Genomic DNA, 22,918 nt, shown 5'->3' on the forward strand with positions numbered 1-22,918 from the left:
GTGTTGAGGGACGTGCTGAAGCTTGGGGCAGCTGCCGCCAAGGCGCGGTGGGGAAAGACCACTGTGTAAAGTCTGCCTGCCTAACGAAGAACAGGGGGCCCATGCAATCATTTGGGCTCTGCTGACGCCTCAGCTAATTATATGGGCATATGATCAAAAAATGTACAGACCTGTATAAAAATGATAAGTTTTGATCTCTACGTACATGTTTACATATGTATGGCATGACCAATTGTACAGACCATCAAATTATTTTATGAATAAAGTATATTTTTGAAATAAAAAAAAAAAATTCCTGATTCCTGAATAAGCCACAGAGTTTAACAACTTTTCCTGAACATGCCAGGTATGCATCCATTGAATTATTTTTACCTGCCCTGTCTCCAGGGAATGCCGCATTTTCTCTTGATGTCTGCCGCATTAAATTACAATCTGCCGTCACAAAGTTCAGTTCAATCAGTTCAGGGGACCCTTGAAGAACCTATCAGAAATAATACTTTAAGAATATGCTATAGATCTGCTTTCAACCTAGTTCTGACAGTCAAATTTGCTACATAGTGCTCAAAAAGTATGAAAAAACTCAATGGAGAACAAATTGTACCTCAGATAAATTGTTTAATATTTGCATTTTATACTTGACTATATTTCTACAACATACTAATTCAATATTGTTTGGAATAAGGTTGGAAGAAAAGGCACTGAATATTCAAAACAGTAAATTATTATACAATAGTTCAGATTCTAGCTTAAAGTTGGACTTCAATAGCTGCACATTAATTATTTGAGTTGTTGTTTCTTGTGTTTATTTTTGTGAAATTACATAAATTCAGAATAATATCTTTGAATTTATTGAAAAATGAACTTGCACGCTTTTTTTTAGATTAGATTCCCTATTGTGTTTGCATCAGAACATGTTAACACTGAAAGTGTTATGGCAACAAACCTTTTTAAGCTCTGCTTTCAAGTTGCAGGGATTGCTCTGTGGACTGAATAATGACTTTTTAAACCGTTCAATAACACTTTTTCGAAAGTTGTGATGTAAAGTAGGTGGAAGCTGTGAGGAATGAAGAGAGAATTCCTTTAAAAATGAATCTTATTAACTCATACCTATTTTGGATTGACATTAATATAGTTTCACCATATAGAATTCTTCGGCATTTAGCCATTTTAATCCATCATAATAATGCACAATGTGTATTGTGACCTTATTATACAACTCCAGAATGCCCAAACTTAATGCATCCTAAATTGCAAAACAAAATATTAATGAAGAAATGTCAAAACAACATCATTTTGAAAACATGGAGTAGTAAAAAGACTTTACTTAACATGAATTGTGTGCAACTGAGTGATGCAGTAGGATTAAAATACAGGTATTTTCAAATTGGACTGCTGCTAACATTGCTGCAGATATCAGTGCTCAAGACACCTTCAGTAGATCTGAAAGCTCAGTGCAAACTGGAGAAGAAACATTTAATTTTTCGTTCAACATTTTACAGACTCTAGGACTCAATCTTGAGTTCCACTACTTCAGAGCATGTTCTCTGACCTCTGTTTCTCTTACATCCTTCTCACCCTCTTCCAGCTGTGCCTTTATGCCTTGGTGACTTTGCTGTCAGCAGAGTAGATCCATTTTCTTCTTTTCACACTTTCATTTACACCGATTTATATCTGACTCTCAACTTCCCCATCATTGGCACCCTCTTTGTCTTTTGCTCTGGGAACCCTCACAATCTGTCCCAGCCAGCCCCCCTAGTCTGTCAACAGCATAAACAAACACTATTTTTCAGCCCCTTTTAGTTCTGAAGAGGTCATATCAGGCTCAAAATGTTAACTCTGTTTCTCTTTCTACAGCTGCTCCATCAGTAGTGTGAGCACCATGATACCTCAGATCTTTTCGCTTCTACCTTTGTCAGTGGTAAGTGTAGCAAACATTTTTTCTTATTCATTCATGTGTTGGAAGTATTGCTATGTAGTCCAAGATTTTTTGCCTATCCCTTGTAGCCCTTAAAAAGGTGGTGGTTAGTTTCCTACTTGAACAGCCACAGTCCATTTTGTATAGGTACATCCACAATGACATCAGGAAGGGAGTTCCAGGATTTTGACCCTGTGTCACAAATATCCAAGTCAGGATAGTGAGTGGTACAGAGGGAAACTTGCTGGTGAAATGTTCCCATGCATCTGCTGTCCTTGTCTTTATACATAGTAGTCATTGCGGGTTTGGAAGGTGTTGTCTGAGGAGTTTTGGTGAATTTCTGCATGAAACCTCAATCCAATATGCATCCAAGTATGTGCTGGGCCTCACCAATGACCTGTGTACTCGGTCTGCCAGTCCACCCAGAATCGAGGAAAAAAAATCAGAGATAGATTGGTTCTTGAGTAGTGAGGGCGTTAAGGGAAATGGGGAGGAGGCAGGGGAATAGGGTTGAGAAACAAATCAACCATGATCAAAAGATAGAGCAGATTCAATGAGATGAATGGCTTAATTCCTCTTCTATATCTTATGGTCTTATGGACTCCTTCCCTGCCACCATCTCACCCCTGTTAAACTGCTGTATTCAGGCCAAATGGTCAGGCCTGCGTCGGTAAAGGTGGGGCTGTTTTTGATGGGCCCCTCAACTGCTCCTAAACCCGACAAACCTTGACTAACAGTATCTGAACAGTCAGAGCAGGAAATAAGGAGCTCTATCATGTTAGAGGAGATTTGAGAAAAGGGTTTTGTAGCTGTACAAGTGTATTTATCTGAGGTGGGGGCACGTGGTGAGGGGTAAGACTTTGACACATTTCAGTTTAATGTTTATGAGTGCTAAATGTTACTTCATATCTCGAATATTCTGCTCTCCCACTTATCTGCTGCTTTTCATGTGGCCTTATGTTAAATGTTATGACAAGAATCATAGATTAGAAATAGAGTTGGTGAGAAGGATGGTTTAATTAACAAACTGTTTTGTGCTGGAGGCTGTAAGGGGGTAAGTTAAGGTGGGCATGCTGGCTTCAGAATTGGTGTGTTAGATAGTTGTACTGCCTCAGATTAGCTCCAGCACATAAGTCGGTCTATCTTGGGCATGTCCGACAGCTACATAAGTAGCTCTGGGTGTCCTTGGCACATCAGGCTGCTTCTCAAATGCTTCCACCTCCTTCTTTGAATTAAATACATTCTTCCCCTGGAGGTCTAGCCCTTAGTTTAGTCCTTACAGAGAAGATAGAAGCATTATGGTAATATTGTACAAATAGTGTAAATCAGGACTAATTCTTTCAGGGACACAAATTCAAATCCCACCACAGTAGCTTGTGGAATATACATTCAATTAATCAAGACATCCCTGGAATAAAATATTAATTTCATTAACAATGATCATGAACTGACTAGATTGTAGCAAAAACCCAGCTGATTCACTGATATCCTTTAGGAAAAGAAATGGCCTAATGTATGATTCGAATGCACAGCAACATAGTTGACTTGTTAATGGCTCAGCAAGCAACTGTTAGATAAAATTGCTCCAGAAAAAAGCATTGTCAGTGTCCTTGGATGATATAGAATGCAGCACTTCAAGAAGGTGACACCCACTACATTCTCAAGGGCAATTAAGAACATAAAATTTCAGTTTCTTTGCATATCCTGTGATTCCCTGTGAGACCAAACATCTGCATCTTAACCTTAAGTATATTCAATGATGACATATTTACAATCCCCTGAGGTGGATAATTCCAAAGGTTCAAACTGCACCTGTTCTAGATTCCCTGTTGGAGCAACAACCTCTCAGTGACTACATTGTTATGCATTTTCAGGATCATTATGTTTCATTGAGATCATGCAGAACTTCTCAATTCCACAGACTAGAGATCTAATTCTCTCATCATAGGGCAACCATTTCATCAGAGAGATTAATCTATTCATCTTCGCTGTTCTGCTCCAATGCAAGCGCATCCTTCTTTATATTGAGGCCAAAAGTATACACAGCGTTCCAGGTATTGTTTCACAAAACTCCCATACAATTACAGAAAGGCTTCCCTATTTGAAACTCCTATCTCCTTGAAATAAAGGGCATGTTTATCTATTAACAACCATTAGCTAAAATTCTGGAAAAGGAATCAAACCTGAATTTATAACCTGCTTTATCTAGAATTGTGCTAAATATGGTCAATGCTGGTAACTCAGATAATGAAGCAGTCTGTGCCTCCAGGAAGACTTGGACAAAAATGATGCTAAGTTGATTGCATACCCATTGAACATTGGTGCAGTGGAATCCATTTTGACTGATAAAAATTGCTACAGAATTTGAAAACCATTTGATTGCCACATGTGTACACCATGATTGCCTGGACCTGTAACAATCTAGCCAGAGCACAAATCCATGGGACCTTGTATTCTCACTGGCCTCATCAACTGAGGAGTGCACATAAGGGCTGGCCTTAGGAAATACTGCATCAGTCACCAGGATGATGTACTTGTGTCAGCAGATTGTGAGTTACAACAAATGTCTCCTGTTGACCTTTGGAAGGAGCCAGAAATTGCGTTCTATGGATACTGCTGCAGACAATGCACACTAATCCAGACCACTTGGCAGAAACTCTTCTTCCAGGAATGACTGAGCTTCCTGAAGTACTGGTGATTAGTTGAAGAATCACAGAAATGTACAGCTCAGAAGAAGGCATTTTGGTCCATTATGTCTGTCGTGGCCAAAAATAATTATCCTGTCCAATCACAGTTCTCACTTTTTGATTCATAGCCTTTGTCAGAAATTTCTTGCCTGCATTTCTTATGGTTAAGGGTCTTGCCTCTTATGAACTAGAGCTCTGTGCTTGTTTCCTCTTGGACAGTGGAAAGGGATTGAGGAGACAACACTGATTTTTCTGTTGTTGGGGTTCCTCATGTTCCTTATCTGAAATTAGTGATAGATCTACATCAATGATCGCATCCTGGTTCCTCAAGATGCAGTGAAAACATACTCTTGGAACAAGGCCTGTGTGCAAACACCATTTGCTTCAGCCAGAAAGTAGCTATCTTATATCAATATTTAAAGAAATTTCTGCCTGTTGTTGCTCAGCACTGTGGAATTCCCATAGTCCTCTCACTTCTAATAAGTTCCCTGAAGCTTGAGAAATCTAAATGCTTAAAGTTGGCAACAGAATCTAGGGATAAAACTCCACTTAACATCTGGAAAAATTGAGCTTTACTATTCCAAGGAACTTTTCTACACACTAGTAAATGTGCTGGAGTTAAATGCAGATATTAGCTATAAACCACCATCCAAACATGGTGGTTTATAGTGTGTTAAGCTACCACATATACAGAAATCCACCTATCCAAGCTATTAATTTTATCAACTGAAGTTAAGATTGAGAGTATTTATTGGATGGTTATCTGAACATGTGAGACACTTGGTAATGCAGAGGTGAAATGGAATCAGAAAATATATTCCTGTACTGCTTCCTTTACTGACTGTTATCAGGGGTATAACACTAAAATTCACTGCTTACTTACAAATTGGGTGGTTATTGAACTCGATTAAATGGAGGTTGTGCTTTATTTTTTAAAAAGTCATAGTTTAAACAACATTTATTTAAAATTAGACTGGAATAAATTTTAATGAAGGCCTTGAAATTGTCAAATAATGAGAATATGATGAAGTATAAAATGACACAACATTAATGTTAGCAGACACCTAGACTCTAAAAGATTGTATCATACTGAGAAGCATAAAGAAAGATTCTTTTTTTTTAATAAAGCTATACTCTTTTGTTTTTTTTATGGATACTTGGTATATACAACATGGCAGCTCGCAACCACAAAATGTGTTCCAGAAACTTCCAGTGGACAAGAGCATCATCTACCTGGAATGTCTTAGCCTTGTATTGTGTTGACGTTACAGTCAAATCCACACAAAGGAACCTCAAATGCATCTCCACCACCAATTTGAAAGAAAGGCATTGAAATCAATTATGCTTGAGATCACTGAACAGGCGACAGTTTACCTCCTACAACACACAGGCGTCAGAATCCACCCAGCCTTGAAGAACTTTGGTATTGGCAAGAAAGTTTGGAAAATCACGTGGAATCTGCAGTGTAGTAGTGATTCTCAGCAATTAGTGCCATAAATCCAATTTTCCAAGCAAGTGTTGAATGGTGAGACAGAAATCTTGCTATTGGGCAGCAAGAGATGCATTAGTGTCTTATTATTACTTAATTTCACCTCACCTCAGGTTTCCCATTCTGCCACCTACTGGATAGCAGCTAGATGGTGAGAATTCCCAACATGAAAGACAGAGTGACTTCTGGTTATCCTGTTCACTATTTTCTCCCCTCGGCCTTTAGTTGAACAGCAGTCACCAATATCTCAGGTCACACACCCCACCGCACACAGATGGCATCAGACATGTATCAGCCTCAGCACAACCTCGTAGCACAGCTACAATCTGTGTACAATATGGTTCTGCACTTCATGTGCACTTGGGAGTGCACTGGCATCTTTCACTGCAAGGCTGCTGTGTAGTTTGCTTTTCACAAAGGGACAAGCACCTAATTTCTGGGTACCGAGGGTGCATTTGCAAGACTGGGCCTGCAGAAGGTTATCTGCAAACTACAAAGTGATACTTAGAAAGTAATGATGTGCTCACTGATGCTTGATTTAGATTCTTCTAGGACCAGATGGTTCCTTAACTGATGAAAACCTGGACAAGAGAGCTTAATTCTAGAGGTAAAGTGAGAGTAACTGCCCTTGTTATCAAGGTAGCTTTTGATCAAGTTTTGCATCAAGCAGCTCTCGGGAAACTGAAATTAATAAAACTGGTTGGTGACATATCTAACATAAAGGAGAATGACTTTGTCTGTTGAGACCTATAATCCCAGGACATCGTTACAAGAGTTTTTCAGCATAGTATCCTAGGGCCAAATTTTTTTTAGCTGTGTCATCCATGACCTTTCCTCCATCATAAGGTGAGAAGTGGTGATTTCAACTAGAACTGTACAGTGCTCAGTCCTAGTTCCAGCTCCTCAGATGCTGAATCAGTCCATATTTGCATGCAGTTAAGACTTGCATAACATTCAGGTAAATGTTATATATGTAAACAACATTTAAGTACCAGGCAATGACTATATCCAACAAGAGAGAACTCAAGAATCTACCCTTGACATTCAAAAGCATTACCATTACTGAGCACCCCACTACCAACATACTGGGAGTTACCATTGATCAGAAACAAAGCTGGTCAATCCACATAAATGGTTACAAGATCAGGGCAGAAACTGGGAACTCTGCAGTGAGCACACACCTCTTGACCCCTCCAAAGCCTGCCTGCTGGCAACAATGCTCAAGTTAAGAGTATAATGGATGACTCTCCTGGATTAGTGCTGCTCCAACAACATCTAAGAAGCTCAATACCATTGAGGAATAATGCTACTTCTTGCTCAGTACCCTGTCCAGCAATCTAATTACTTACTCACAAATCCACTATCACTGCATAGTGTGTACCATTTACAAGTTACACAATAGTAACTCACTAATCTGCCTCCAACATCTTCCAAACCTGCAACCTCCACCGCGTAGAAAGAACAGGAGTAGTAATTTCATGGGAAAACTACCATCTCCAAACCACACACGATCACAACTTGAAATAATACCAACATTCTCTCACTGCGATTGTGTTGAAATCCTGGAATTCCCTTCCTAATAGCACTGTGGGTGTGACAAGGTCATATAGACTGCAGAGGTCCAAGAAGCTAGCTCACCACCACCTTCTCAAGGGCAATTAGGGACAGGCAACAAATGCCAGCCTTGTCAGAGATGTTCACATCTGAAAAATGAATTTAAAAAGAAGAAAGGAAATACAATAAATCAAATTGATATACCTGTGTGATATAGATGATTTTGTGCAGTTGAATAAGAATCTGTTGAATTGGGTCACTGATTTGGCGTACTTTCCGTTGAGACACTGCTATTCCTGCAGATGCTTTGGACGAGAATATCATAATTAGACAAACTGCCCACTTAAAAATTCCTGTTATAAACTACAATGGAAACATTATCAGCATAATAACCAGATGTAACTGCATTTGAGAATAGTATAAAAGACATGACACAGTAACAATGACACTTAATTTAAAAGTAAGGCAATTGAATTGTTTTACATTCTGAGAAGGTTTTGTTTTAAACTGTAATACTATCAAGGCATCACTTTAATCATTAAACTCTGTCCATGAACCTTCAGCTAAGCTATGATTTATGATCAAACCATAACCAGTGGGAATGGATTTCTACAGAAAATGACAAAACAAGTCAACCAACATAAAAAGGCATTATATGTTTGAGTTTGTGATTGGAATTGCAGTCTTTTGCTGAGCTAACATTTTTGAAGTATGGTCACAAACAACACATTATGTCTGATAGTTTCTCATAAGTTGTTTTTCTTTAAATAGTATTGCATTGTTAGAATCTTTCCACTATAATTGCATATATTGAATTGCTAACTTTAATTCTGAATATACCCAAGATGAGTATAGTTGAAACTTTATTGCTGGAACAGCACAGCAGGTCAGGCAGCATCCAGGGAACAGGAGATTCGACGTTTCGGGCATAGGCCCTTCAAACCAAGTTAGATTCAACTTCACATCGAATGAAGCCAGATTAAAAACTATAACAGTCAAATACTTTTGTTATCTGACTTAGAGTAAAGGAGGGCAAAACATTGACCCCCTTATAAAATTTGGTTCTTTAGTCTAAAACTATATCTGTTTTATCCCAGAATCATATTTATTAAATCACAGTCTCTTTTGGAGGTTGTTCTTTTGTCCAAAATGGCAGCAGTGATAAATTTAACAGCAAAAAATACACTTTGTTAGTTACAATAAAATACAGTGGAAAACAAGTCTCAGAAAAATAGTAACTGCTAATAATAATTGTAAATGTTGGATAACACTAGTGCAAAATTAACATACGGTAAGATATAGTCCCAAACCACAGCATATTATAAAGAAAGTGCAACATATAATCTGAGTGAGCTTTTCATGCTAACAAAATGAACTTTGGTGAAAAAAAAAGGATATTGTATAATATAGCCTTTCCTATTTGTTCATATTCTATACACAGTCAGGAAGAATAGCCCAGATATTCTAATCAGGGTCAGAAACCCCATTTCCAACCCTGATCTGATTAAAAATTTTCCATTAACCTTCACATGTCTTCATGCTGGAGACTCCTAGACAGAGACCTCCAATTATGAACCTGTCGAAGAATCCAAAAATTTAGCAGCAAATAGAATCTTTGTAGCAATCATTGTGTCATGTTCTGAGAGTTAATGTCCAGCAGCACAGTCAGCCACTTGACAGTTACTGTGAAAGAGTAAATAAGGTAAGTGAGTAAATAAGGTAAGTGAGGGCTAAGGTGGCAGTTGGTTGAGGTGTAAGTGTGCTAGCTGGATGAGGTGGGTACTGTACCAGAAGAGTGAGATGGGTGGGGTACTAGATGGTTGAGACAACATGGAGGTTCCAGGGGATGGGTTGCCAGGTGGCTGAAGTAGATGGGGAGGCGGTAGGGTGCCAGCTGAGTAGTTCACCAAGTGTGTGAGGCAGGTAGGGTGCCACGTAGGGAGATGGGTAGGCATCAGGTGGGTGGTTTGCCAATTTGGTGTGATGTCAGGTGGACAAGGTGGATAGAGTGTAGTGGCTATCATTCCAAGTGGCTGAAGTCTGTAGAATGCCTGATGAATGGAATGCGAAGTGGGTTAAATTTCAGGTGGATAGGTTGCCAGGTAAGTGTATGAAAGCTTAGGGTGGATAGGGAGAAGGAGATTTCAGGGGCTGGTCGGATAGGGAAAGGGGGTGCTGATTCCGACAGTTGGCAAAAGTGTTGTTGGGTTAAGGACCATCAGAACAGCAGTCAAGTGAGGGTATCAATTCCAAGAGTTGGACCAGGCCAGTAACATGGGACCATGCTACTTTTGGCTGGGTCATGAGGTGGTTGTCAGGGCTCTTAGTTGGTTTGGTGGATGGGAGGGAGTAGGTGGTGATTAGGGTGGGGTGTGGTGCGTGGTTGGTGGTTCAATTTAATAGTTAGCCAGGAGTTACGGCATGTTTTAAAACCTCTATCTTTTCCTGGACTCTTTCAGAGGGTTTTCTTGCTGGAGAATTTCCCACTGGAAAATTCAATTTCCTGGACAATTCCTGTGGAGTTAGCTGTGCCAGGGATGGTCCATAGTCTCAATGCACAGCCCGAGCCTATGTTGCTCCATTGACGCCTGGCCATCAGGTTATCTGGGCAAATATAATTTTAGTAAAAATAAATTGTGAGAGGTGACCTGATAGAAATTCTCCTATTTGATTATATATTTCAGACACACCAACTTGTCTAGTTAGCTGACGACGAACTCTTATGAAAGGATTCTACGGAGTCATTCTATCTCCGGAAAGCTTACAAGAACTAATCTTGTTCAGGTGACATCAGTTAGCAGTCAGTTATAAAGGTTCTTAACTTTGATGTGGGATCTTCAGGTTTGCAGTGTAAAAGTCTTTGGGCCTGCAGTATGCAGCCTATCATCTAATGATGCATGATGGATGATCAAGGTGATCACATTGAACATCACTTTCACATTGAAAACAATCAAAACTTAAAGCTTCAAAATGAGTGAAACTCTGTATATTTCAATATTACAAATTGGAGAGCTCTTCAGTAACAACCAATGAAGGCACTGTGTATTCATATAAACCTTTCAGCAGCCCTATGTAAATAATGCAGCTGAATTTGAGAAAGAGCTGACATGGCAGAAAGAATCACCTTCTTACTATTCCTGCCAGTGATGCACCAAATGAAGCAAGCTTTTGGGAGCAGATCAGCAGTAGAAGCTTCCACTATTGAGTATCAGAGCAGCCTATTCAGTAGCTTTCTGATTCCAACATTACTCCACCAAGAAGTACCATAATTTCATCCTTAACAGAATTTCTTGGCTATTCTTAAGTTTCGTTCTGATACTGCTTTAATTTTAATGAGTAACTTTTTTGTCTATCATTTTATTGAACTTTTTCAGCCCTTCCATATTATTTATTTGGTTTTTATAAGCTAGTAGTAGAAACAACAACATTTGGCTTCAAATGTTCTTGACAGTCACCTTCAGATCATAAAGATAATTCTTTTCTCTAGCATGATAATAATGTTTAGAATACATTTTAAAAAAAATCTTCACTGCATATTTTCCCTTACTATTGTTTCCCTTGGTTATAATTTCACATAACTACCATGATCCTTCAGCCTTCGAAGCACTACATCTGGTAGACTATGGCATTGCCACCCTGAGCTTAAGGAATTTCCTGTTCTCTTCGAGCAAGCTCTGATTCCAATAGAAGGTAATGGTAGAAGTAAGCCTAGTTGTAGGAGATCTAAACAAGCAAGACAAAGAAAAGACCGAAACGTCATCTCAACAAGTGATTGTTGATAAGTGTACATTTGGAGAACAATTACTATGGCATCAAACAATACTTAATTACCTGGTCTAGACTTGGTATTTGAGCTTCTCGACTTTCCTTCAGACCTGCAAAATAATGTGGCAGTCAAAAAAATTTCTAGTTTACAACCACACAAGTATACTGATGTTTTGTTTGGAAGCGCAAATATGAGTTGTAACTCAGTTGCAGCATGTCAATGAAAACACTGAAACATTTAATAGACACATTTACCTAAAGTGGTAATTTGCAAGAAGATATATGAGAATACACCATCTGCAAGATCCCCTCCAAAACTCACGCTATCCTGACTTGGAAAGTCATCACTATCCCTTCAGTATCACTTGGTCAAAATCCGGGGCCTCCCTTCCTAATAGCTCTGTAGGTGTCCCTCCACCACCTGGATTGCAGCAGTTCAAGAAGGCTGTCCACTACCACCTTCCCAAGTGGAAAATAAAGGATTGGCAATATATGTTGGCCTAGCCAGTGACGGCCAAATCCCGTGATAAAACTAATAAAAAATATTACTGGTGTACCTCCATACTATAAGACGTACTACTCAAATAGTGTGCTGATTACTAAACCAGGTGTAAATGCAATTTATCTTTAAATACCTTTATTGCCTGTGAGTACAAAGTAAATGACAATCTTGTTTACTCTGAAATCATATTTATCATTAAAAGGTGCTGCAAATACCAGGAAAAGAAATCATATTGCAGAAACAAAGGCAGTAGGCCTTATATTTAGAAATATGAACCCCTATAATGAACCTAATATTTACTTAAACCTGTCCATACTTCAGTGGTCTTGGGTAATGCCCTCACTATAGCAGGAAATCCTGAAAATGGTGCTAGAATAGCAGCATTGCACCTGCTGAGAGTCCACCCAAAAATGGGCAGCAAATCCTGGAAAGATCTAGCTCCAAATTTCTGTTCCCAGGAGTTAATAGATTAAGAGGTTTTTTTTTAACAATTGACAGTGCTCCACATCCTTGGTGTGTGCTGTGTCCTCCACAAACTCATTCAACAAAGAGGTGATGTCTCAGACCATAAAGAAATTCAGGAGTAAGAGATCTTGGCTGATGAGGAAGGAAAAGGTTGTGATTATGACATGGGCCAGGAGATCAATAGGAAGACAGCAGAGTCAACGTGCCCATGAAAATGTTATTGCTAATCAATTCTAGGCAGACTGAGATCCAAATACAAGCATGCTTTTATGCACGACTTCTGCAAGCCTACTATTTTCTAACTGCAACATAGATTGTTGATTGAAAATCATTTTATTTTGCACTATTCTAGTAAATAAAGGGTACTTTTTAACTTTCAATGTCCCAGTACTATGATCATTAAGAAGCATTAAACTGCAATGACAAAGTAGCCTTTGCATTAATTGCACACAACATTACCTGCACAACACTACACACTCCCATGATCATGAGCTCTTGGAAGATGAATCCCAGTTCTTCTTTATTCTGTCAGATGCTACTATTTGCCTTATTCTCTTTTTATCCCTATAGTCCTAGAGAACAAGAAGTTCATTGAATACATCACTGCAATCCCTGAGCATCCTTGGTGAAGGTGCTTCCATTGCTAAAGGCAGGTCAAATTTTCCCTCCTATCTCCCTGGGTGAATGAAGTCCTTCACGTGTCAGTAGTTCATTGCCTACCTCTTACACTGAGAATGTTTTGTCTGGCTATGAAGACCCAACAAGGGCAAATATTTTTTCCTTCCTGCATCTGCAGACTAGGTACACATTTCTCCATTATTCAGATAGACTCTCTTTGTAGTGCCTGCAATGCAGTGATACCAGGTCCAGCTTTCTCATTGTGATTTCATTGGGCAAGGTCACTGCCCCTGAAAGCAGGTACATGAGCCTTTCCTGCAATCCCCAACTGCCAAGTCTATGCTTCACTGGGTCATGAGAACAACATTAGGCACATCTTATTGCCGATGATGTTAGACAATAAAAGATTGTTTGCTAGAAGATTAGCAGTATCTTTTGGTGAGGCAAGATACTCCATCCCTTTCAGTTTGGGTAACCTTGTAGACACCTCATTTTGTATTAACATTATAACAGTGTTAGTTTGGAGTGTAGACTATGATATATTTAATAAACACCTGTGCCACTCATATGCTCTTAGACATCTACTATTTTCCTTGCTTCCTACTATATCTAGGTACTATTATCCAAAATTCACAAAGATGGAGACAGCCTGCTTACTGCCTCATCCTAGTCACTGTCATGACTTTAGAGGGCATCGCTGTGGCCACAAGGCCTGGAGGGACCCAGCCTGCTGAGGGTCTCCTCCTGCACGTGTACAGCGGCACCCTCTGAACCTGACTCTACTGGAAGCATGGATTCACTGGCCATGAGGGATAGAAAGGCAGAGTACTTCAAGGATGTCTGGCAGGCACAGCTTCACCATATGGATACCTGCTGGCACCTCCACATCCCTGTAAGGGCACTTGCAGTAAGGTCAAGATTGGCGGAAGTGGGTACTGCAGGTAATGGAGATTACAGCCAAGATTAGAGGGATGCTGGAAAAGGGTGGCACAGTGGTTAGCACTGCTGCCTCACAGCACCAGGGTCCCAGGCTCGATTCCAGCCTCGGGTGACTGTCTGTGTGGAGTTTGCACATTCTCCCTGTGTCTGCATGGGTTTCCTCTAGGTGCTCTGGTTTCCTCCCACAGTCCAAAGATGTGTAGGTCAGGGGAATTGGCCATGCTAAATTGCCCATAGTATTAGGTGCATTAGTCAGAGGGAAATGGGTCTGGGTGGGTTACTCTTCGGAGGGTCGATGTAGAATGGTTGAGCCGAAGGGCCTGTTTCCACACTGTAGGGAATCTACAGCAGGTCAGGCAGCATCCGAGGAGCAGGAAAATTGACGTTTCAGGCAAAAGCCCTTCATCAGTAAGGTCAAGATACCCTGTTCCCCTCTCACCTTGCCATTGATGCTGTGCACCCCTGTTAACAGCAACAAATTGCAGGTTTGAGTGCACATCTGTTAGTAGTGTATCTTCAGGTGGACCTGGATACCAACCTTTCTATAGATTTTGCCAAGCACTTATATGTCCTAAACCAAGACAGTAGACCAAACTTGGGTAGCCTCCCGCATCTTTCCTTCTGGTTTACCAAGGATTTTTGTATCACTGTCTGATGTTCTGCTGCCTTTTGCACAAAATACAACATGTCTCATGGTCAAATAAGAGGTATGTTATATTATTGCGGGTCAGCAGGTTCCCAGCTTCCAGCAGTCCTCCATGCATTGGATACCTTGGGTGTTGCACCCTCTGGTAGCTGTGGACCTGTGCCAGTGATGTGCTCATCAGATTGTGACCCTGAACCTACTCTGAAGAATGGACCCACTGAGGTGAATCTCTCTGCTTTAGTGGATGGCGCAGGTGAATGTCATGCTAGTGCCTTCTCTGAGGTTGTGGCATCTTGTGCTTCGTCCTCATTTGGCAGCTGTTAATGCCTGCAGTAGGAGAGAGAAAGAATCAGTTGCTGTTGATGCTGTTGCTTATGTAAACAAATATTTACAGTGCACATCTAAGAACAGCATACTACGGGCTACCTCACTAACTTCTCGTGACAGTCCTGTCTCTCCATAGGTGCAGTCTCAGTCATTAGGCCTTCCCTGCCAAATCTGCAGCATCCTTCTTGAAAGATGTAAAGATACAACAAATAGCATCCTTGTGCTGGTCTGGGCCAACTCCCTTATGTTAAGAGTGATCTAAATCTGCAAGCAAAGAAAGAGAAGGACCGAGTGTGACTGCAATGGGTGGATTTGATGGATATATAGCCATGCCAGGTCCTGAGCTGTCCTTAGCAAGTGATTAAGAAATGCATTGCCCAGCAACTGTTAGAACACCGACAGCATGAGATAGCTGTTAAACATTCAGTGTGTATGTACCATGTGCTCCGAGATTTATAGAATAGTGTCCTTTGCGATGTGACTGTGCAATGCCACAGTTGGACTGAAAGATGTCTATATGAATTTGGCTTTGCATTGACAAGATAGGGCCAATTAAACTTACACAGCACAAGAGATCATTCATCCTCTTCTTGCACTGGATTCAGGTTCTTTTGTACAAGTTCTGGATGCTGACCTGTACTGTGACCTCACTCTAGTTTCCTCGCCATGATAGGGGTCTTCCCTGCCACTACCACAGGAGAAGAGGATCTCCCTTCTCTCTTGGACAGTCTGGAGAAGAACATCTTAAGAGGAATCACTGAAAAGCTGAGCCAGTTTCAGCTGGGGTGTTAGAAATCTCTGGGGGAGCAGATATTGGGGTGACCAACGCATGCTAAAAGACCCTACACCATTGAGCTCTGTATCTACTCTGTATGATTGGCCAAACAAATTATATGAGGAGAAAGTGAGGTCTGCAGATGCTGGAGATCAGAGATGGAAATGTGTTGCTGGAAAAGCGCAGCAGGTCAGGCAGCATCTAGGGAACAGGAGAATCGATGTTTCGGGCATTAGCCCTTCTTCAGGAATGAAGAAGGGCTAATGCCCGAAACGTCGATTCTCCTGTTCCCTAGATGCTGCCTGACCTGCTGCGCTTTTCCAGCAACACATTTCCATCTATCAAACAAATTATATAACAACTTGCATGCTTAAGTAATGAGCTGAAAACAGAATGATTGTACAAGAAAACTCATCTCAGCCCCAAGAAAAAGTGAACCACTAATTGGCTTAACACGCCATATTTAGATTTCACATTAGAAAACTCTGCTCCCAAAGTTCTTAATGGTTTGAAGGACAAAAAAATGTTAAAGAGATAGAGATGTGTGAAGATGTGACAAGATTTCAACAGCAGTATTTAAATGAGGCATTGTAAGGCTTTGTGCCAGCAAAATAACCTAGAAATTTTGGTTAATAACCAAGCTTATATTTTCTACTGCGTTTTTTGTTATGTAAGGTGTGAAAACATTTCTGTGACTGTGCTGGATGTTACTTCAGGGTTTCAGGAACGTAGTCGGTCATAAAATGTTTACAGGACATCTTTAAAGGCCAAGAAAGTGACTTACTAACCTTATATCGCAGCCATTGCAACAAAATCTTCTTAAGACTGAAATTTTGATTTAAAGTAGCTTATACAATATAAGGAGAGTGCCAATATGCAGAATACTTACTCAACCTGGTATTGACTCTCAGTGCCAATAGAACTGATACTTCTTGGTAAGGTAGCTACAGGAAAAAAAAATTTCAATTATTTTACCCTGGAGAGTGCTTTGACATATGCAGGATGGAATTGTTTTGATTATTATATGCATACAAAGATTATAAATCAATTTTTAGGAAGTTGCATGATTTCAAAAAGGCCCAATAATCTTCATTATAAAATTAAACATTCCAAAAATTGTCTGCTGAATAATTTGTGTTTTCACATACGTTTTATTACTAAATCAATGTGGCTGTAATCTTGCTGATGTTCTGATTGCCCATGAGATACCAGGTGGCAACACCTGAACTGTCAAAATTCTGAATGTTTATTCCACATCTGAACTGTTATGGGAAGCTGTAATACTTAACAAGCCCTTTCACCGAAAATAAACCATTATATATAACCTTTAGAGTCAAATTTGGCCTCCATGACTTTTCCCCAAATTAATCCAGCTGGTCTGTGCTGAAAGCTGCTGATGAGATTACCCTGGAGAAGGAGGCTCTGTCTATCTTAATTGTTCTAAATAGTAACATATCCATTTTGCAAGCCTGTGCTATATTCTGCCTCTACAAAGACACTGACATGAAAAGCATTGGCATGCATGCACGACCACGATTTTCTGGGCCACCAATTTCAACACACTTCAAGTTCTGAAAACCTAGCCCCTGAAGTCTGGAAGCATTACAATACTGTCTTAACTTCTTGACATATTTTGAAAACATCTCAGAAATGAGGAGGGACCCCTAAGAAAATACCAAAAGCAGAGATACAGGATCACTGGGATCACATTGATAGACTTTAGAAGCCCTACAGTGTGGAAACAGGCCATACTGCTGTCTGAAGAACATCCCGCTCAGACTCACCTCCCCCCTACCCTATCTCTGTAAGCCTGCACTTCCCATGACTAATTTACCCAACCTACACATCCCTGAACACTACGGGCAATTTAGCATGGCCAATCCACCTAACTTGCACATCTTTGGATTGTGGGAGGAAACTGGAGAACCCAGATTAAACCCATGCAGACACAGGGAGAATGTGCAAACACCAACGATCACCCAAAGCTGGAATTGAACCCAGGACCCTGGCATTGTGAGACAGCAGTATTAACCACTGACCCACCATGCTGCCCTGTTGTTGTTGGATTGTTGGCATGAGCCATGTACATTCCAAACTGAGTGCTATTTGGATACTTCTAATATATGGGAAACCATTGATAGTCATGGGAGCAAAGACTTGGACAGCGAAGGCAGTCCATGGAATGCACAAGAAGACTCATATAAAAAAAACAATGGCATGGGGGTGACTGAATTAGGTGAGAAGTGAAATTGCAAATTTCCAGTGGTGAGCTGATATGCAGAGTCAGTGACATATTTCCAATGTGTCAGGCTTCAGACCATCCTATAGGAGCTAGTACATGTGATATATATTGGCATAAAACAGGTTTTAGTAAGGTTCTACCTTCAAAAGGAAGTCAATGGCACATAAGAAAGTAATTGTAGGTGATTCTGTAGACAGCGGATTCTTCAGGATGGCAGTGCCAGCAAGGCAACTACTGCAACTGAAATGGACTCATGGCCCAGCGACAGCCTGGCCTGGTAGCGGAGCCAGGGACTCTTGGTTGCAGGTTGAGTGTGGGTTCAGTGACTTCAGCAAAGTGGACCCAACAGGGAAGAGATGGTGCCTAAAGTAGGGGAACTCCTACGTTGGTGGGTCCGGTGCAGACAACAGCGACGGGGTGGAGGTCTCCCTTGAGGCTAGGTGCCAGCATAGACAGAGTTGGAAAGACTGAAACTCTGAACTTTTTACTTTATTTTTCTGATTTATTTCTATGACTTATAATGATGGACTATTTATTTCTTTACTTCTCTTTGTTTTTGTTTACTAAGAATTTAATCTTAAGTATCTGTACCTAGGTACCTTTCTTCTTAAGTTGGTTCTGTAACACGGTAACTGTAAACCTTTCACTGTACTCACGTGAGTACATGTGACAATAAAGCTAATTTAATTCAATTCGTGTCTGTTTAAAGTGGCATGCCACAGTCAGCTTTATGCAGTTGTGTTCAGGTCAGTGTTTTTTTCTTGTTAAAGTCTATGACACAAGGCTAATAAGAGGAGAAAGACAGTGTTCATGGAAGTTTGGGATCTGCACAGGCAAATCACTGGTGAGAGTGGGGTGGACTGGCTTCAGAAGCATCGAAGTGTGGAAGGAAGATCCAAGGGAAGACAAAGATTACAGTCAGAGGAATGAAACAGTGAAATGGAAAGGGCCTGGCATCCTGGATATAGTGGGGTCAGTCAATCAAATTAAGAAAATAATGAACCAAAAGTGTCAATACTGAGAGCCCATCCATTTGTGTTGGTTAGCACAGGCCTTTAAGGGCTGTGTTTACTTACAACAATCACACCGATAAGGGTGAGCTTAAATAATATCCTTTTCAACACACAGAAGGGTGGGTCAGCTCAGCCTGCAAGTTGAGCTATGTCCCACAGAATAGTGAGTACAACAATGGACATGTACATTCAAAAACAGTGAACAAAAAAAAAACATTGTTTCTTCCATAATAACAGAAAAGTCTCTTACTTCTCTGTAAGTATTAAAATGTTATAAAAGAATTGTACCTGTTATATCAAGGCAGCCAGGGCTTTCAAGAGAATATGATTGAAGACTGTTGCTGAGGTGTGCTGCTTCTGTTCTGGACAGTGACTGAGGCAATCGTCCCTGACTAAAGAAACTAGAGGAAGAACTATGACCTGTAAGAAAAAACAAACTATCACAAGATTTTGGACTTGATTAACAATTCCCAACTGAATCAAGTAACTAATCAGATATTTTCACATGATTTATAAGAAAAAATTCAAATAGCAATATATTTATTTGAGTATATTTTATTGATGTTGTTACATATTTCAGTACCTCACCCAAGTGGTTATTTTTGAAATTTATTGTTGGCATGACTCAGTAATTTCAAACTACTGATTACAGAACACAGGCAAGGTGATATTAAAACAAAATCTCATTCTCTGCTCAACTAATTTTCTCTCAAGCACATTTTTTGGCAATGCTCATTGCATATCAAATACAAATGACAAATGCCAAGTTGTGTGTAGTCTCATAGAAAAGACAAATGTGAAGATACAATAAGGCAATGACATCACCTTCAAATTGGAAAAGTCAGGTAATTTATCCCTCTCCACACTGCAAAACCTCAATAGTGTTTTTTTTTTGCTCCCTACTGCCAAATTAGCTAACATGAGAGAATAAGAATCAAATCTTGGGGTTTCTCATCTGTACACATCTCTAACATAAGAAGATGAGAAATAGGAGAGCAGTAGGCTATCTGGCCCATTGAACCTGCTTCGTCAATCAATAAGATCATGGTTGAACTTCAGCTCCACTTACCCTCCCGCTCACCATAACCCTTAATTACTTTACTGTTCAAAAATCTATCGATCCTTGCTTTTAAAACATACAATGAGGTAGCCTCAACTGCTTCACTGGGCAGGGAATTCCTCAGATTCAAGATTAGAGTGGTGGTGGAAAAGCACAGCAGGTCAGGCAGCATCCGAGAAGCAGGAAAATCGACGTTTCGGGCAAAAGCCCTTCATCAGGAATGTAGGTGGGAGCCTTGGGGATGGAGAGATAAATCGGGGTGGTGGTGGGGGAGGTGGTGCTGGGGAGAAAGTAGCTAAGAGTGCAACAGGTGGATGGAGGTGGGGATGAAGATGATAGGTTGCAGAGAAGGGTGGAGTTGAAATGTTCGGCCATGGGGCAGTGGGGTTGATTGGTGCGGGCGTCCCGGAGAGTCCCTAAAGCACTCTGTGAGAAGGCGTCTGGTTTCCCCAATGTAAAGGAGACCATATCGGGAGCAACAGATACAATAAATGACATTTGTGGATGTGCAGGTGAAACTTTGATGGATGTGAAAGGCTCCTTTGGGACCTTGGATGTAGGTGAGGGGGGAGGTGAGGGCGCAGGTTTTGCAGTTCCTGTGGTGGCAGGGCAGGGTGCCAGGAAGGGAGGGTGAGTTGTTGGGGGCGTGGATCTGACGAGGTGGTCATGGAGGGAACAGTCTTTGCGGAAAGCGAATTGGAGTGGGGAGAGAAGTATATCCCTGGTGATGGGGTCTGTATGTAGGTGGAGGAAATGTCGCCAGATGATGCAGTTTAAGTGGAGTTTGGAAGGTGAGGACCAGGGGGGTTCTTTCCTTGTTGCGGTTGGAGAGATGGGATTTGAGGGCGGATAAATCATTTATTGTATCCGTTGCTCCCAATGCAGTCTCCTTTACATTGGGGAGACTCGATGCCTTTTCGCAGAGCGCTTTAGGGAACATCTCTGGGACACCTACACCAATCAACCCCACGTCCCGTGGCCTAACATTTCAACTCCCCCCCCCAATCTGCTGAGGACATGCAGGTCCTGGGCTTCCTTCATTGCCACACCCTCACCACCCGACGCCTGGAGAAAGAATGCCTCATCTTCCGCCTCGGAACACTTCAACCGCAGGGCATCAATGTGGACTTCACCAGTTTCCCCAGAGGCTCCCTGCCTCATTCCTGATGAAGGGCTTTTGCCCGAAACGTTGATTTTCCTCCTCCTCGGATGCTGCCTGACCTGCTGTGCTTTTCCAGCACCACTCTGATCTTGACTCTGATCTCCAGCATCTGCAGTCCTCATTTTCGCCTAATTCCACAGATTCACAATCTTTGGGAGAAAGATTTGCTCCTCAATTCAGTCCTAAATCTGCTCCCCTTTATTTTGAGGACTTAGTTCTAGTTTCACCCGCCAGTGAAAACAACCTTCCTGTTTCTACCTTATCTGTTCCATTCATAATTTTATACGTCTCTGTGAGATTCCCCCTCAATCTAAATTCCAATAAGTATAGTTCCAATCAACTCAATCTCTCCTTATAAGGCAACCCTTTCAATTCCAGAGTCAACCTAGTGAACCTCCTCTGCACCCCCTCCAGTGCCAGTACATCCTTTCTCAAGTAAGGAGGACAAAACTGTGCACAATACTCCAGATGTAGCCTCACCAGCACCTTATATAGCTGCATCATAGCCTTCCTTTTTAAACTTCATCCCCCTCGCAATGAAGGACAATATTCCATATGCCTTCTTAATTATCTGCTGCACCCACAATCCAACTATTTGTGATTCATGCACAAGGACACCCATGTTCCTTGGGGCACAGCAGCATGTTGCAATCATTAGATCATCAGTGGTACTTAGTTTTGCCTAACTGCAGATTCAACTCCAGATCATTTGGAGGTAAGAGCATGAATGTTCGATGGCAACAGGAACAGGCATAGCTCCAGTGTTCTAACAATTATTAGGCGTACAGCTGGCTAAATCTTACTGCTTACTATCCAGATGTGACTAATAGTCATTTGGTTGAGTTAATAAAGAGTAACTGAAATCATGGAAAGTTATATCAAAATTTTAAGACTAGAAGGAAGACCAAAATGTGGGCAAGAAAAATGTTTGAAAATACATATCCATTAGTCATTTTACTACCAACAACTAAATTAAAGAAAATCATTTCTCTAAAGCTAACATTTCAATTGGATTGTTATTAATTCCCAGTTTACATGCATCAAGCAGTTGAAAAATTTAGTACTTTAATACCTAATTATTCAACCTTGCTTTTAAGTGTGATTTTTTCCCTATATTTTGATGTATCTCAAATGTAACCAAAGTGCTGCAGCTGAAGTCTATCAAAAAACTCAGCCCTAAATCTGCTCCCCTTTATTTTGAAGCCCTAGTTCTAGTTTCACCCGCCAGTTGAAACAACCTCCCTGCTTCTATCTTATCTATTCCCTTCATAATTTTATATGTCTCCATAAGAATTGAATTGAATTTATTGTCACGTGTACCGAGTCACAGTGAAAAGCTTCGTCTTGCGAGCAATACATGCAAACCACATAGTTAAGCAGCATAGATAGTAAATAATAGGTAAACAGCGGCAAAAACAAAAACACAGGTACAGGTGAATGCGAAGAGTTTGTGAGTCCATTCAGTATTCTCACAACAGTAGGGTAGTAACTGTTTTGAAAACGGCTGATGCGTGTGTTCAGGCTTCTGTACCTTCTCCCCGATGGTAGAGGTTGTAGAAAAGCATTGCCAGGGTGGGATGGATCCTTGAGAATGCTGGCGGCCTTTCTTGACAATGGGTCTGGTAGATGGATTCTCTTGATGGGAGGCTGGCCTTTGTGATTGTCTGGGCTGAGTTCACCACTCTCTGTAACCGTCTCCGATCTTGAATGGTACAGTTGCCATACCAGGTAGTGATACATCCAGACAGAATGCTCTCGA

The 22,918-nt window shown here is 40.8% G+C and overlaps 1 protein-coding gene across 1 annotated transcript in view; it reads right to left on the bottom strand.

Moving 5' to 3' along the window:
• Positions 1–22,918, bottom strand: part of nek10 (NIMA-related kinase 10) — a 196,602-nt gene that overhangs the window by 15,744 nt on the left and 157,940 nt on the right. The window contains exons 25-30 of the mRNA XM_043689493.1: positions 19,226–19,357; positions 16,572–16,626; positions 11,477–11,520; positions 7,850–7,950; positions 944–1,054; positions 373–481 (exon numbers count right to left, since the gene is read on the bottom strand). Coding sequence (XP_043545428.1) covers positions 373–481; positions 944–1,054; positions 7,850–7,950; positions 11,477–11,520; positions 16,572–16,626; positions 19,226–19,357 — 552 coding nt within the window. The remainder of the gene's footprint in view (positions 1–372; positions 482–943; positions 1,055–7,849; positions 7,951–11,476; positions 11,521–16,571; positions 16,627–19,225; positions 19,358–22,918) is intronic.

This window comes from Chiloscyllium plagiosum, chromosome 5 (genome assembly GCF_004010195.1).
Source record: "Chiloscyllium plagiosum isolate BGI_BamShark_2017 chromosome 5, ASM401019v2, whole genome shotgun sequence".
NCBI classification, from domain to species: domain Eukaryota; kingdom Metazoa; phylum Chordata; class Chondrichthyes; order Orectolobiformes; family Hemiscylliidae; genus Chiloscyllium; species Chiloscyllium plagiosum.